This window comes from Salmo trutta, chromosome 38 (genome assembly GCF_901001165.1).
Source record: "Salmo trutta chromosome 38, fSalTru1.1, whole genome shotgun sequence".
Classification (NCBI taxonomy): domain Eukaryota; kingdom Metazoa; phylum Chordata; class Actinopteri; order Salmoniformes; family Salmonidae; genus Salmo; species Salmo trutta.
Genome location: NC_042994.1, coordinates 32518453 through 32535612, shown reverse-complemented (window position 1 = coordinate 32535612; position 17160 = coordinate 32518453). Strand labels below are relative to the sequence as shown.

Sequence of the window (17160 nt, the reverse complement as noted above, 5' to 3'; positions counted from 1 at the left end):
TTACAGCTGAGTGGCTGTGAGGGTCAGGCGGAGTTAACGTGTGTGTGTGTGCGCGCGCACGCGAGTCTCCTAATGTAACGAGGAAGTGAGTTAGCTTGTTATTGTGTTTTTGATTTTAACCATCCTTTCGACCAAAGTAAATATCCAGATGAACACTTTTCCACATCCAGATTTCAAATGTCATATTATGTCTACACACAGTGGTGTAATGATGTGCAAATAGTTCAAGTACAAAAGGGAGAATAAATATCACTACTTCGCATTGACCTCTCACACAGTCTCCCTCCTATCTCCTTATTGCGTGTTTGTCGTGAACAACATTTGCCTGAGCAACAATAGTAGAATCGGTGGTTCGGTTTTCAAAATAAAAGTTACCAATTGAAACTGATGCAAACGGATACAAATGGAATCATGCTACATTTGGACGAGATAATTCGAAAACAAGGTTGGAATAATGTTATATAAATTCAACAAAAGATAATAATTAGTTAATTTGACACCAAATAAAATCTGATAAAATTGCACTGTAGATGTATAGTCTTCAGGACTGCAACATACCTTCAGTGTACAGCCTTATGGATCTGGGGTTCATGACATGGGGTACCAGCCTTATGGATCTGGGGTTCATGACATGGGGTACCAGCCTTATGGATCTTGGGATCATGACGTGGGGTACCAGCCTGATGGATCTGGGGTTCATGACATGGGGTACAGCCTTATGGATCTGGGGTTCATGACGTGGGCTACCAACCTAGTCATTGACACCCACGGATTATAATTAGAATGAGTTTACACAAAAATTAGCATTGTAGCTCTTATTGCGGGACTTTAACTGTGGGAAATCACCTCACAATTCAGCCTATAGTGCCTATTGAACATTCATATTGCAATGTACAGGGCTCCCGAGTGGCACAGCGGTCTAAGGCACTGCATCTCAGTGCAAGAGGCGTCACTAAAGTCCCTGATTTGAATGCGGGCTGTATCACATCCGGACGTGATTGGGAGTCCCATAGGGTGGCACACAATTGGCCCAGCATCGTCTGGGTTTGGCCGGGGTAGGCCGTCATTGTAAATAAGAATTTGTTCTTAACTGACTTACCTAGGTAAATAAAGGTTAAATGTTATTCTTTTTAAAATAAACTTATGGAATTGTGAGGTGATTTCCCACAGTTAAAGTCCTGCAATAAGAGCTACGATGCTAATACTTGTGTAAACTCTTCACATTTCATGGACCCAAGATCCAGAGGTAACGCTGTACAGTAAAATAGAAGTATGTCCCAAATCAATTATAATACAGCCAGAGTGCGACTTCAACTATTTTTTGTGTCAAATGAACTACATATTGTCTTTTGTTTAATTCATATAACAACATTCTAACCCTGTTCAGCATTATCTTGTCCAAATATGGCATTATATCCACTATTTTTATCCGTTTGCATCAGTTACAGTATGGGACTTTTATTTTGAAGTCGAACCGCAAATTCCATTGTGGCTCATCCTTATTCTAGCTACCATCACACATGTGCTTTCCGACGGGATACAATAACCACTTGTAACCTGCACGGTCTCAAACAGAGTACGGAGAAGAGCAACGGTCGGTAGTTCAGATCTGCCGCGTGCACAGAAGAACCACACTAGAACCGGACAGACTCAAAACCTGTCAGACCATTGGCCAAGTGAACTCAAACGAACCTGAGAGAAATCGGAACCTTTGTTTTCAGAAGCGGCAGTGAGCCAAACCAGAGGAAAGATTATGAGTTTTCTGCCATACTTCTCCGCTGAGACCTGGACCCTCCTGGCCCTCCTCATCACCCTAATAGTAGTGTAAGGACTTACATCAAATCAAATGTTATTTGTCACATTTATCGTAGTTAACCGGTGTAGACTAACAGTGAAATGCTTACTTACGGGTCATTTTCCAACAATGCAAGATAAGATAAATATTTTGTATACTTCTCTAGAACATATTACTAGTTAACTTGTGTGTACAGGTATGGGTACTGGCCCTATGGTGTTTTCACTAAGATGGGTGTCCCTGGTCCCAAACCCCTACCTTACTTTGGCACAATGATGGAGTATAAAAAGGTTAGTACCCATTCAGAATAAACATCTCTCTCATATTTTAAACAATAGTGTTAGTTTTCTCCCATGTAAAATAATACATTGAGAAGGAAAAAGAGGACTAGCCGGTTGTTTTAACAATAGATAAATACAAGGTAATATGAGACATGATCAGTCTAGAAGTGTTGCTTGACCCTGGGTACCATAGAAAATAACAAACCCTCCTCAACCCTCACCTGTTTCAGGTGTGTTCTCTGTTCAGGTGTAAGACACACCTACATGATCTCCTAGGGCATGGCCAGGCATGAATCAGCAGTTTCTTTTTTTCTATCTCTCTCTGCAGGGTTTCACTAACTTTGACACAGAGTGCTTTCAGAAGTACGGGAGAATCTGGGGGTGAGTTCAGTTGGCTGTGCCGTACTAGGATGACTCACAACTGGAATATCCTCTTTCCTTACAATTCATCACCTGCTCAAGTTGTCATGTGACCATGAGGAATAGTATTAGTAATGCCAACCAAAACCAGAATAATGTTTTCTATGTAATTTTATAAGAGGTGGTTAATAAATGTGTGGGTTTCCAGTGTTGGGTAGGTTACTTTCTAAATGTAATCCGTTACAGTTACTAGTTTTACCTGTCCAACATTACCCCAAACTCAGTAACGTAATCTGATTACATTCAGTTACTTTTAGATGACTTTCCCTTTATTAAGAGGCAATACATTTTACTTCCTGGGTTGGTTATGTAGGCTTCTTCTAACATATCACTTTCTACTGTTAGGTTCTAAATGAACCCAGTAAAACTCACGGATGATTAGTAAAGCTTAAATCAAGTTTATTCGCTCATTAGCGTCAATACAGCTGCATCAGACAAAATACATATTCACACAAACACTGATGTTTAACCCTTTCTCCTACGCTGAGTCTCCTCCTACACATCTGAACAGCCAATACAGAACCTTAGTGATTCCTGTTCTTCATCTGACCTGACCTCTGCCTCAAGGTGCTCACTCCTCCCCGACTCACGGCTGTTATGTTGTCTTATCCTCCTCTCATAGGATCCATGACAATAACATATCCTGACATAATGTAAACATGATAAATTCCCCTCTCTCCCTCAGTGACAGGAATAAGTATATTTCATGATTTCATAAGTCAAGAAATCAGAACCTAACACTACTATATATAATAATAGGATTAAACAAACTTAAACTTGCGGCTCTTTTCAATGCTGATTTGAATGTCATTGAGAAAACAGAGAAGTGTCAAAGATATTTTTTCACAAACATCTTTTCTGAATTTAAAGTAATCCTCAAAGTAATCATCTAGTTTTTCAAAAATATCTGTAATCTGATTACAATATTTTTTTGCTGTTAATGTAACAGATTACAGTTAACGTTTAAAAAAAGATCCCTTACATGTAATCCGTTACTCCCCAACCATGTGTTTCTCCTCTGTGAAGGATCTATGATGGGAGGCAGTCTGTTCTGTGTACCATGTAGGTGTATGTAGTGCATTCGGAAAGTATTCAGACCCCTTCACTTTTTCCACATTTTGTTATGTTACAGCCTTATACTAAAATGGATTAAATCGTTTTCCCCTCTCATCAATCTACTCACAATACCCCATAATGACAAAGCAAAAACAGATTTTTATACATTTTTGCAAATGTATAAAACCCCCCCAGAAATATCACATTTACACTATCAGTATTCAGACCCTTTACTCAGTACTTTGTTGATGCACTTTTGGCAGCAATTACAGCCTCAAGTCTTCTTGGGTATGATGCTATAAGCTTGGCACACCTGTATTTGGGGAGTTTCTCCCATTCTTCTCTGCAGATCCTCTCAAGCTCTGTCAGGTTCAATGGGGAGCGTCGCTGCACAGCTATTTTCAGGTCTCTCCAGAGATGTTCGATTGGCCACTCTACCATAAAAGGCTTGATGGATGGTGGGCTGCAGAGATGGTTGTCCTTCTTGAAGGTTCTCCCATCTCCACAGAGGAACCCTAGAACTCTGTCAGAGTGACCATCGGGTTCTTGGTCACCTCCCTGACTAAAGCCCTTCTCCCCCCATTGCTCAGTTTGGCCGGACGGCCAGCTCTAGGAAGAGTCTTGGTGGTTCGAAACTTCTTCCATTTAAGAATGATGGAGGCCACTGTGTTCTCGGGGACCTTCAATGCTGCAGACATGTTTTGGTGCCATTCCCCAGATCTTTGCCTCGACACAATCCTGTTTCGGAGCTCTACGGACAATTCCTTCAACCTCATCACTTGGTTTTTGCTCTGACGTGCACTGTCAACTGTGGGACCTTATATAGACAGGTGTGTGCTTTTCCAAATCATGTCCAATCAATTGAATTTACCACAGGTGGACTCCAATCAAGTTGTAGATCAATGGAAACAGAATGCACTTGAGCTCAATTTGGAGTCGCATAGCAAAGGGTCTGAATACTTATGTAAATAAGGTTAAAAGCCGTTTTCGCTTCTCGTTATGCGGTATTGTGTGTAGATTTATGAGTTTTTAAAATGTATTTAATCAATATTAGAATAGGGCTGTAATTTAACAAAATGCCTCTGTGAAGGATCTATGATGGGAGGCAGTCTGTTCTGTGTACCATGTAGGTGTATATATAGTGGTTAAAGCCAGGTGTGTTTCTCCTCTGTGAAGGATCTATGATGGGAGGCAGTCTGTTCTGTGTACCATGTAGGTGTATATATAGTGGTTAAAGCTAGGTGTGTGTTTCTCCTCTGTGAAGGATCTACAGTTGAAGTCGGAAGTTTACATACACTTAGGTTGGAGTCATTAAAACTTGTTTTTCAACAACTCCACAAATTTCTTGTTTACAAACTATAGTTTTGGCAAGTCGGTTAGGACATCTACTTTGTGCATGTTTCCAACAGTTGTTTACAGACAGATTTTTTCACAGTTGTTTACAGACAGATTTTTTCACTTATAATTCACTGTATCACAATTTCAGTGGGTCAGAAGTTTACATACACTAAGTTGACTGTGCCTTTACAGCTTGGAATATTCCATAAAATGATGTCATGGCTTTAGAAGCTTCTGATAGGCTAATTGACATCATTTGAGTCAAATGGAGGTGTACCTGTGGATGTATTTCAAGGTCTACCTTCAAACTCAGTGCCTCTTTGCCTGACGTCATGGGAAAATCAAAAGAAATCAGCCAAGACATCAAAAGAAATATTGTAGACCTCCACAAGTCTGGTTTATCCTTAGGAGTAATTTCCAAATGCCTGAAGGTACCATGTTCATCTGTACAAACAATAGTACGCAAGTATAAATACCATGGGACCATGCAGCCGTCATACCGCTCTGGAAGGAGACGCGTTCTGTCTCCTAGAGATGAACGTACTTTCGTGTGAAAAGTGCAAATCAATCCCAGAACAACAGCAAAGGACCTTGTGAGTATGCTGGAGGAAATCCACAGCAAAACGAGTCCTATATCGACATAACCTGAAAGGCCGCTCAGCAAGGAAGAAGCCACTGCTCCAAAACCGCCATAAAAAAGCCAGACTACGGTTTGCAACTGCACATGGGAACAAAGTTTGTACTTTCTGGAGAAATGTCCTCTGGTCTGATGAAACTAAAATAGAACTGTTTGGCCATAATGACCATAGTTATATTTGTGAAGGATCTATGATGGGAGGCAGCCTGTTCTGTGTACCATGTAGGTGTATATATAGTGATTAAAGCCAGGTGTGTTTCTCCTCTGTGAAGGATCTATGATGGGAGGCAGCCTGTTCTGTGTATCATGGACAAAAGCATGATCAAGACCGTCCTGATTAAAGAGTGTTACAACATCTTCACCAACCGCAGGGTGAGACACACACACACACACACACACACACACACACACACACACACACACACACACACACACACACACATCCCCTAATAATAATCTCAATAATAATAATCCTAACATTATTACTGATATTATTAATTCCTTTTTTTGTGTTTCAGAAATTAATTCTGAACGGCGAGCTGTTTGATATTTAATACAACTGTCCTCCATGTTTTAGAACTTCCATCTGAACGGCGAGCTATTTGATGCGTTGTCCGTCGCCGAGGACGATACATGGAGACGGATCCGCAGTGTCCTCTCACCTTCCTTTACCTCTGGACGACTAAAAGAGGTAGAACCATCCCTCCATCTCTCCCTTTCTATGTTTTATCAACATGTTATAAACACTTTATAACTTGTTATAACTCTATATAACTCATTATAGCTTGTTATAAACTCTATATAACTCATTATAGCTTGTTATAAACTCTTTATAAACTTATTATAGATACCTTATTTACATTATTATTCAAAGGTGGAGTCATGCGTCCTCTGAAACATGACCCGCCTGACCACCTACTTCCTGTTTTACCTGGATGTCAGCATTACTAATGTGAAACTTCGTTCGACTGATAACCCGAGTCAGTTTGCAGGCGCCCGGCCTTGTCACAAGAAGTCGCTAGAGCACGATAGGCCAATTGTGTGCCATCCTATAGGGTTCACGGTCAAGGCCGGTTGTGACACAGGCTGTGCAGTGCTTTTGACCGCTGCACCACCCAGGACCCCTATGTTCTTCATTCTAATGAAATGCTTGAATCATAATGACTTAAATGTAAATGTAATAATATAGGACTATTAGATGCAGATGGCTTTCACTTCTCTTCACGAAGATTTAATGGTTATATGGGTCTGAATAAATAACTGTTATAGTTTACCGCCATCTGAATGGTTATGGGTCTGAATAAATAACTGCTATAGTTTACCACCATCTGAATGGTTATGGGTCTGAATTAATAACTGCTATAGTCTACCACCATCTGAATGGTTATGGGTCTGAATAAATAACTGCTATAGTTTACCACCATCTGAATGGTTATGGGTCTGAATAAATAACTGCTATAGTTTACCGCCATCTGAATGGTTATGGGTCTGAATTAATAACTGCTATAGTTTACCGCCATCTGAATGGTTATGGGTCTGAATTAATAACTGCTATAGTTTACCGCCATCTGAATGGTTATGGGTCTGAATAAATAACTGCTATAGTTTACCACCATCTGAATGGTTATGGGTCTGAATGGTTATGGGTCTGAATGGTTATGGGTCTGAATAAATAACTGCTATAGTTTACCACCATCTGAATGGTTATGGGTCTGAATGGTTATGGGTCTGAATTAATAACTGCTATAGTTTACCACCATCTGAATGGTTATGGGTCTGAATGGTTATGGGTCTGAATAAATAACCTTTATAGTTTACCGCCATCTGAATGGTTATGGGTCTGAATAAATAACTGTTATAGTTTACCGCCATCTGAATGGTTATGGGTCTGAATAAATAACTGCTATAGTCTACCACCATCTGAATGGTTATGGGTCTGAATAAATAACTGCTATAGTCTACCACCATCTGAATGGTTATGGGTCTGAATAAATAACTGCTACAGCTTACCACCATCTGAATGGTTATGGGTCTGAATTAATAACTGTTATAGTTTACCACCATCTGAATGGTTATGGGTCTGAATAAATAACTGTTATAGTCTACCACCATCTGAATGGTTATGGGTCTGAATTAATAACTGCTATAGTTTACCACCATCTGAATGGTTATGGGTCTGAATAAATAACTGCTACAGCTTACCACCATTGTGCGTTCACTCTTTCAAACTACCCGTGATTTCTATTGGCTGCTCTATTTAACATTCAGCAAACAAGAGCTTGCATCCCTCTTCGATTAGTCTATTTGTATAGGAAATGTAACAACAATAATGTCCAGCAAGCTATTCTAGTCTAGCTTTTCCTGAATGGGAATCCAAGAGCTAAGGAGCATAATTTACTGGTGTCTCTTAGTTATTTATCCCAGGAAAAGGAAGTGGTTTTGTGCGGTAACTCTCGGCCATTCAACCCTAATCATGAAGCAGCACTCTGCTAACCTCTTTCTCTCTCTCTCTCTGTCTCTCTCTCTCTATATATATATATAGATGTTTGGTATCATGAAGCAGCACTCTTCTAACCTGCTGAGCGGAATGAAGAAGCAGGCAGATAAAGACCAGACCATCGAAGTGAAGGAGTGAGTCCTGACCTCTAACCTCTGACATTTCACCTTACACCTCTGAGTCTTAATTGTAATACACATACATACATATATATATTAAAACATATAAATATATATATATATATATACATACAGTGGCAAGAAAAAGTATGTGAACACTTTGGAATTCCCTGGATTTCTGCATAAATGGTCATCAAATTTGATCTGATCTTCATCTAAGTCACAACAAGACAAAGTGTGCTTAAACTAATAACACACAAACAATTATACGTTTTTATGTCTTTATTGAACACACCGTGTAAACATTCACAGTGCAGGGTGGAAGAGGTATGTGAACCCTTGGATTTAATAACTGGTTGACCCTCCTTTGGCAGCAATAACCTCAACCAAACGATTTCTGTAGTTGTGGATCAGACCTGCACAATGATCAGGAGGAATTTTGGACCATTCCTCTTTACAAAACTGTCTCAGTTCAGCAATATTCTTGTGAAGTCTGGTGTGAACCGCTCTCTTGAGGTCCTGCCACAGCATCTTAATCGGGTTGAGGTCAGGACTCTGACTGGGCCACTCCAGAAGGAGTATTTTCTTCTCTTGAAGCCATTCTGTTGTTGATTTACTTCTGTGTTTTGGGTCGTTGTCCTATTGCATCACCCAACTTCTGTTGAGCTTCAATTGGCGGACAGATAGCCTTCCATTCTCCTGCAAAAAGTATTGATAAACTTGGAAATACATTTTTCCGTTGATGATAGCAAGCTGTCCAGGCCCTGAGACAGGAAAGCAGCCCCAAACAATGATGCTCCCTCCACCATACTTTACAGTTGGGAAGAGATTTTTATGTTGGTGTGCTGTGCCTTTATTTCTCCACACACAGTGTTGTGTGTTCCTTCCAAACAACTCAACTGTAGTTTCATCTGTCCACAAAATATTTTGCCGGTAGCGCTGTGGAACATCCAGGTGCACTTTTGCGAACTTCAGACGTGCAGAAATTGTTTTTTTTGGACAGCATTGGCTTCTTCTGTGGTGTCCTCCCATGAACATTATTCTTGTTTATTGTTTTACGTATTGTAGACTCATCAACAGAGATGTTAGCATGTTCCGGAGGTTTCTGTAAGTCTTTAGCTGACACTCTAGGATTCTTCTTAACCTCATTGAGCATTCTGCACTGTGCTCTTGCAGTCATCTTTGCAGGATGGCCACTCCTAGGGAGAGTAGCAACAGTGCTGAACTTTCTCCATTTATAGACAATTTGTCTTACCGTGGACTGATGAACATCAAGGCTTTTAGAGATACTTTTGTAACCCTTTCAAGCTTTATGCAAGTCAACAATTCTTAATCTTAGGTCTTCTGAGACCTCTTCTGTTCGAGGCATGGTTCACATCAGGCAATGCTTCTTGTGAATAGGAAACTCAGGTTTTGTGAGTGTTTTTTATAGGGCAGGGCAGCTCTAACCAACATCTCCAATCTCGTCTCATTGATTGGACTCCAGGTTAGCTGACTCCTGACTCCAATTAGCATTTGGAAAAGTCATTAGCCTCGGGGTTCACATACTTTTTCCAAACTACACTGTGAATGTTTAAATGATGTATACAATATAGACAAGAAAAATACAATAATTTGTGTTATTAGTTTAAGCACACTGTGTTTGTCTACTGTTGTGACTAAGATGAAAATCAGATCAAATTTTATAACAAATTTATTCAGAAATACAGGTAATTCCAAAGGGTTCACATACTTTGTCTTGCCACTGTTGTTGTGTGGTCAGTAGATGTGTGGTCAGTAGTTGTGTGGTTGTGGTCAGTAGTTGTGTGGTTGTGGTCAGTAGTTGTGGTCAGTAGTTGTGTTCAGTAGTTGAGGTCAGTAGTTGTGGTCAGTAACTGTGTGGTTGTGGTCTATAGTTGAGTGATTGTGGTCACTAGTTTTGTGGTTGTGGTCAGTTGTTGTTTGGTCAGTAACTGTTTGGTTGTGGTCAGTAGTTGTGTGGTCAGTAGTTGTGTGGTCAGTAGTTGTGTGGTTGTGGTCAGTAGTTGTGTGGTCAGTAGTTGTGGTCAGTAGTTGTGAGGTCAGTAGCTGTGTGGTGTGTAATTGTGGTTGTGTTGCAGGTTCTTTGGGCCCTACAGTATGGACGTGGTCACCAGCACAGCCTTCAGTGTGGACATTGACTCTCTGAACAACCCTTCAGACCCCTTCGTTTCCAACGTCAAGAAGATGCTCAAGTTTGACCTGTTCAACCCACTGTTCCTCCTCGTCGGTGAGACCACACACGCATGCGCAGACACACAGGACGCAAAGTTGTACTTTTTAATCCTATAAAGTTATATACCTCTGTATAAGAATGATATAAAGTCTGACCCTGGGAATTATAGGCCTGTATCTATCCTCTGTGTAACATCAGAGATCCTGGAGAGAGTTGTACATGAGCAAATGTGTGAATATTTTAACAAAAAAAGGTATGATTTTCTGTCGGGTTTAAGAAAAACATACTCCACTGATTCATGTCTACTTTACTTAACTGGCTTCATCAGGAAAGAGATTGATGAGGGAAATCTGTGTGGAATGGTACTGCTTGACCTACAGAAGGCCTTTGATACAGTTAACCACTGTCTCCTCATCTCCAAACTGGAGGCACTGGGGTTAAACAGTATCCCTCTAGGCTGGGTAAAGTCCTATTTATCAGGAAGGGAGCAAGTAATAGAGGTTAACGGTTCACTGTCTCAGGCAAAACCAATGACTTGTGGCGTTCCGCAGGGGAGTGTGCTTGGGCCTCTGCTGTTTTAATTGTATATTAATGATATGAAAGATGCTTGTTCTTGCCGTCTTTTTCTTTATGCGGATGACTACACTTCTGGTGTCTCACAAAATTAAAACTATGTTGGAGAGCATATTTAGCACAGAGCTTACTAACCATTAGAAAATGGCTTGGAGATATTAAGCTATTTCTGCACTTAGGGAAAACTGAAGCAAATATTTTTGCATCCAGACCTAAATTGAGTAGGTCCTCTAAAATCAGAGTGGAGTTAGGGGGTGAGGTGCTGTCTACTTAAACCTCTGTTAGCTACTTGGGATGTATCCTTGATGGAAGCTTGGGAGGTGTGAGCATGGCCAATAAGGTTCTAGGGAAGGTTAATGTCAGGACTAAGTTTTTGGCTAGAAAGTCCAAGCTGCTTGATGAGGACTCCATGAAAGTGCTAGCTACTGCCCTCATTCAATGCCATTTTGACTATGCTAGTACTTCCTGGTTTGGGGGCTTATCCAAACTTATGAAGGGGAAGCTCCAGATAGCCCAGAATAAGCTGATTAGGGTAGTATTGAAGGTGAGTCCACTTACTCACATAGTCAGGAGCTGCTTTCAGGAACTCAACTGGCTGCCTGTTTAGGCTAGGGTGTCCCAGATTAGACTAGGTTTGGTTAACAGGAGTATTTATGGTCCTGCGCCCAGATATCTAAGTGATTACTTTCCTCGTGTTAGGGATGCACACAATCACAGCACCAGATCAGGTGTTGCTGATGTGTGCTTATACAGGTTCAGGAGCAATGCTGGGAAAGGTACTTTCTTGTGTACTGGAGCCTCAGAATGGAATGAGTTGCCTCTGCCCATAAAAACAACATCCTCTCTGGGCAGCTTTAAAAATAAAAATATGTTTGATGTCTTCTGTGCCCATATGAATAACCCCTATGATGTAACTGGAACGATGAGATAAATGTTCTTCTTCTCTGTTTTTGTATTAAAATATCACTGCCATACTGTGCTTAACTGTGTTCGATCTTGTCTAGCCATCATGTCTCAAGAGGACCACAATGGAAATAAGTCCCAGACTTTGCCTGTTATTCTCCATGATTTAACAATGGAAATAAGTTCCAGAATTTATTGTGTGTTATCCTCCATGATCTAACAATGGAAATAAGTCCCAGACTTTACTGTGTGTTATCCTCCATGATTTAACAATGGAAATAAGTTCCAGGCTTTATTGTGTGTTATCCTCCATGATCTAACAATGGAAATAAGTCCCAGAATTTACTGTGTGTTATCCTCCATGATTTAACAATGGAAATAAGTTCCAGGCTTTATTGTGTGTTATCCTCCATGATTTAACAATGGAAATAAGTCCCAGACTTTACTGTGTGTTAATCTCCATGATTTAACTCATGTTCATGTATGGCTTTTTCAAGTTTTATATGTGCTTGTTTTTTTAAATGGTCAAATTAATAAACTAAAACTTTCTGTAAAACGTTCCTCTCCTTCTCCAGCTTTGTTTCCCTTCACTGGTCCTATCTTGGAGAAGATGAAGTTTTCTTTCTTCCCGACTGCGGTGACAGACTTCTTTTACGCCTCGCTGGCTAAGATCAAATCTGGACGTGACGCTGGGAACTCAACTGTAAACATGTTTTATATTTGATTGTTATGTTGATATTTTCATCTGAACATTTGTATTTGTATTGTAATATTCTGTATTTATTTATTATATAACTATGTAAATATGTAATATAACTAGTGATGGTGACCAATATGGAACGTCCATATCGATATCATGTTGGAATTTAAAAACACTATTATTGGGACCCAAATATCTACATTCATATTAGAATATGTTTGTGTTGGTTGTGATTGGTCCAGATACAGTGGAATCTGTTTGTATTAATTGTGACTGGATGAATTTGACCTCATGTCTATCTGCTTCCAGAGTCGGGTGGATTTCTTACAGCTGATGATCGACTCTCAGAAAGGCAACGACACAAAGACAGGAGAGGATCAGACTAAAGGTACCTGCCGAACAAACACCTGGAAACTGTTGTTACAAACATCCACCTGTAAACTACTGTTACAAACACACACCTGTAAAATACTGTTACCAACACACACCTGGAAACTGCTATTACAAACACACACCTGTAAACTACTGTTACAAACACACACCTGTAAACTGCTGTTACAAACACACACCTGGAAACTGCTATTACAAACACACACCTGTAAACTGCTGTTACAAACACACACCTGTTTTAAACACACACCTGTAAACTACTGTTACCAACACACACCTGTAAACTACTGTTAGATACACACACCTGTAAACTACTGTTGCAAACACACACCTGTAAACTACTGTTAGATACACACACCTGTAAACTACTGTTGCAAACACACACCTGTAAACTACTGTTACAAACACACACCTGTTACAAACACACACCTGTTACAAACACACACCTGTAAACTACTGTTACCAACACACCTGGAATCTCTCTCTCTCTCTCTTCTCCCTTCCTCTCCTCTCCTCTCGTCTCCTCTCCTCTCGTCTCTCTCTCCCTCCACAGGACTGACTGATCATGAGATCTTGTCTCAGGCCATGATCTTCATCTTCGCCGGCTACGAGACCAGCAGCAGTACAATGAGTTTCCTGGCCTATAACCTGGCAACCAACCCCCACACCATGACCAAACTGCAGGAGGAGATAGATACTGTGATCCCCAACAAGGTAACCCCCACACCATGACCAAACTGCAGGAGGAGATAGATACTGTGTTCCCCAACAAGGTAACCCCCACACCATGACCAAACTGCAGGAGGAGATAGATACTGTGTTCCCCAACAAGGTAACCCCCACACCATGACCAAACTGCAGGAGGAGATAGATACTGTGTTCCCCAACAAGGTAACCCCCACACCATGACCAAACTGCCGGAGGAGGTAGATACTGTGTGGGTGCCAGATGTGGTGAGGTACTGATCTGTGTGTAACCCTGGTGCCAGATGTGGTGTGGTACTGATGTGTATGGCATCCCGGTGCCAGATGTGGGGAGGTACAAATTTTTGTGTAACCCCGGTGTCAGATGTGGTGAGGTTCTGATTTGTATGTAACCCCGGTGCCAGATGTGTTGAGGTACTGATGTGTGTGTAACCCCGGTGCCAGATGTGGTGAGGTACTGATTTGTATGTAACCCCGGTGCAGGCTCCAATCCAGTACGAAGCTCTGACGCAGATGGACTATTTGGACTGTGTGTTGAACGAGTCTCTGAGACTGTACCCCATCGCCCCGCGACTGGAGAGGGTCGCCAAGAAGACGGTGGAGATTAACGGCATCGTCATCCCCAAAGACTGCATTGTCCTGGTTCCCACGTGGACCCTCCACCGTGACCCAGAGATCTGGTCAGACCCTGAGGAGTTCAAACCAGAGAGGTACTGGACCGCACCGTAACCACAATCCAACCATAACACAACCTTAACACAACCACAGTACAACCATAACACAACCACAATCCAACCATAACACAACCTTAATACAACCACAGTACAACCATAACACAACCACAACACAACCATAACACAACCGTAATACAACCACAGTACTAGCACAATACAACCGTAACACAACCACAATACAAACATAACACAACCTTAATACAACCACAGTACAACCACAATACAACCATAACACAGCAACAATACAACCACAATTCAACCACAATCCAACCATAACACAACCTTAATACAACCACAGCACAACCACAAAACAACCACAATTCAACCATAACACAACCACAATACAAACACAAGAGCATTACTACATTTTGCTACAACGTAACTACAGTGCATCATAGTACTGCAGTGCAATGTGTTATGTGTCTGAAACACAACCACAAATCAACTACAATACAATGTGTAATATGTCTGATCCACAACCACAAATCAACTACAATACAATGTGTAATGTGTCTGATCCACAACCACAAATCAACTACAATACAATGTGTAATGTGTCTGATCCACAACCACAAATCAACTACAATACAATGTGTAATGTGTCTGATCCACAACCACAAATCAACTACAATACAATGTGTAATGTGTCTGATCCACAACCACAAATCAACTACAATACAATGTGTAATGTGTCTGATCCACAACCACAAATCAACTACAATACAATGTGTAATGTGTCTGAACCACAACCACAAATCAACTACAATACAATGTGTAATATGACTGAACCACAACCACAAATCAACTACAATACAATGTGTAATATGTCTGCCCTCTCCCTGTCCAGGTTCAGTAAGGAGAACAAGGAGTCTATTGATCCGTACACGTACATGCCGTTTGGGGCGGGGCCCAGGAACTGTATCGGGATGCGTTTCGCCCTGATCATGATCAAACTGGCCATGGTCGAGATCCTCCAGAGTTTCACTTTCTCCGTCTGCGACGAGACCGAGGTGAGACGCTCACCTGAGCAGACAGAATATGACATCATCAAACATCAGTAGCATTCATAGATAGAGGCCGCACTCGCCGCAGCACCTGTTTTAACATGGTCAGCGACTGTTTTACATTATCACCACCTGTTTTAACATGGTCACCACCTGTTTTAACATGGTAAGTAGCTGTTTTACATGGTCAGCACCTGTTTTAGCATGGTCATTGCCTGTTTTACATGGTCACCACCTGTTTTACATGGTCAACATCTGTTTTGACATGTTCAGCACCTGTTTTAACATGGTTAGCATCATTTTAACATGGTCATCACCCTTTTTTAACATGGTCACTGTCTGTTATAACATGGTCACCACCTGTTTTAGCATGGTCACCGCCTGTTTTAACATGGTCACCACCTGTTTTAACATGGTCACCACCTGTTTTAACATGGTTACCGCCTGTTTTAACATGGTCACCGCCTGTTTAATAACATGGTCAGCACCTGTTTTATAACATGGTCAGTGCCTTTTTTAACATGGTCAGTACCTGTTTTAACATGCTCACCGCCTGTTTTAACATGGTCACTGCCTGTTTTAACATGGTCACTGCCTGTTTTAACAGGGTCACTGCCTGTTTAATAACATGGTCACCATCTGTTTAATAACATGGTCAGTGCCTTTTTTAACATGGTCACCTGTTGTAACATGGTTTGTTATTCTCTATAGATCCTTTTGGAGATGGACAACCAGGGTTCTGTTCTGTTTAGTTATTCTCTGTAGATCATGTTGGAGATGGACAACCAGGGTTCTGTTCTGTTTAGTTATTCTCTATAGATCATGTTGGAGATGGACAACCAGGGTTCTGTTCTGTTTAGTTATTCTCTGTAGATCATGTTGGAGATGGACAACCAGGGTTCTGTTCTGTTCTGTTGTTCTCTATAGAACCTGTTGGAGATGGACAACCAAGGTTATGTTCTGTTCTGTTCTGTTGTTCTCTATAGAACCTGTTGGAGATGGACAACCAAGGTTATGTTCTGTTCTGTTATTCTCTATAGATCCCATTGGAGATGGACAACCAGGGTCTGCTGATGCCAAAACGACCAATCAAACTGAGGCTGGAGCCCCGTAACAACACCCCTAGCAACACCACCGCTATCTCTCTTTAGTGTCCAACAACGTGACCGTATGCAGGAGCACCTTACCCTGGAGTACCCTTCTCTCTCTCTCTCTCTCTTGCTCTCTCTCTCTCTCTCTCTCTCTCTCTCTCTCATTCACTCTTTCTCTCTCTCTCTCTCTCTCTCTCCCACCCTCTCCCCCCACACACAAAAGGGCTATACGACAGACAGAAATACTTCTCTGCACGCCCCCTCACCCCGCTAATGATCCTGGGCTGGTGTGGTTACATGTGGTCTGCGGTTGTGAGGCCGGTTGGACGTACTGCCAAATTCTCTAAAACAACGTTGGAAGTGGCATATGGTAGAGAAATGAACATTAAATTAGCTCTGGTTGACATTCCTGCAGTCAGCATGCCAATTGCTGATTGTGGCATTGCAATATGTGTTGTGTAACAAAACTGCACATTTTAGAGTGGCCTTTGATTGTCCCCAGCACAAGGTGCACCTGTGTAATGATCATGCTGTTTAATCAGCTTCTTGATATGCCACACCTGTCAGGTGAATGGATTATCTTGACAAAGGATAAAATGCTCACTAACAGGGATGGAAACATTTGTGGACAAAATTTGAGAGAAATTGGCTTTTTGTGCGTATGGAACATTTCTGGGATCTTTTATTTCAGCTCATGAAACGTTTTTTGTTCAAAAGCCTCCTA

At 41.2% G+C, this 17160-nt stretch overlaps 1 protein-coding gene across 1 annotated transcript; it reads left to right on the top strand.

The window, feature by feature from the left end:
• The first annotated feature begins 1531 nt into the window (after positions 1-1531).
• Positions 1532-16785, top strand: LOC115178672 (cytochrome P450 3A27). The gene is made up of 13 exons (XM_029739944.1): positions 1532-1824; positions 1992-2085; positions 2405-2457; positions 5800-5899; positions 6105-6218; positions 8070-8158; positions 10243-10391; positions 12389-12516; positions 12823-12901; positions 13457-13617; positions 14091-14317; positions 15189-15351; positions 16386-16785. The coding sequence occupies exons 1-13, from the start codon at positions 1754-1756 to the stop codon at positions 16494-16496; spliced, it is 1539 nt and encodes a 512-aa protein (XP_029595804.1). The 5' UTR covers positions 1532-1753; the 3' UTR covers positions 16497-16785.
• Positions 16786-17160: the final 375 nt, after the last annotated feature.

What these genes read in the sequence shown, in the direction of transcription:
- LOC115178672 (XM_029739944.1), top strand. Translation starts at nt 1,754, where the DNA reads ATGAGTTTTCTGCCATACTTCTCCGCTGAGACCTGGACCCTCCTGGCC. An exon ending in CCTCTGGACGACTAAAAGAG is followed by an intron (nt 6,219 to 8,069) that starts GTAGAACCATCC and finishes ATATATATATAG; the next exon opens with ATGTTTGGTATCATGAAGCA. An exon ending in CCGTCTGCGACGAGACCGAG is followed by an intron (nt 15,352 to 16,385) that starts GTGAGACGCTCA and finishes TATTCTCTATAG; the next exon opens with ATCCCATTGGAGATGGACAA.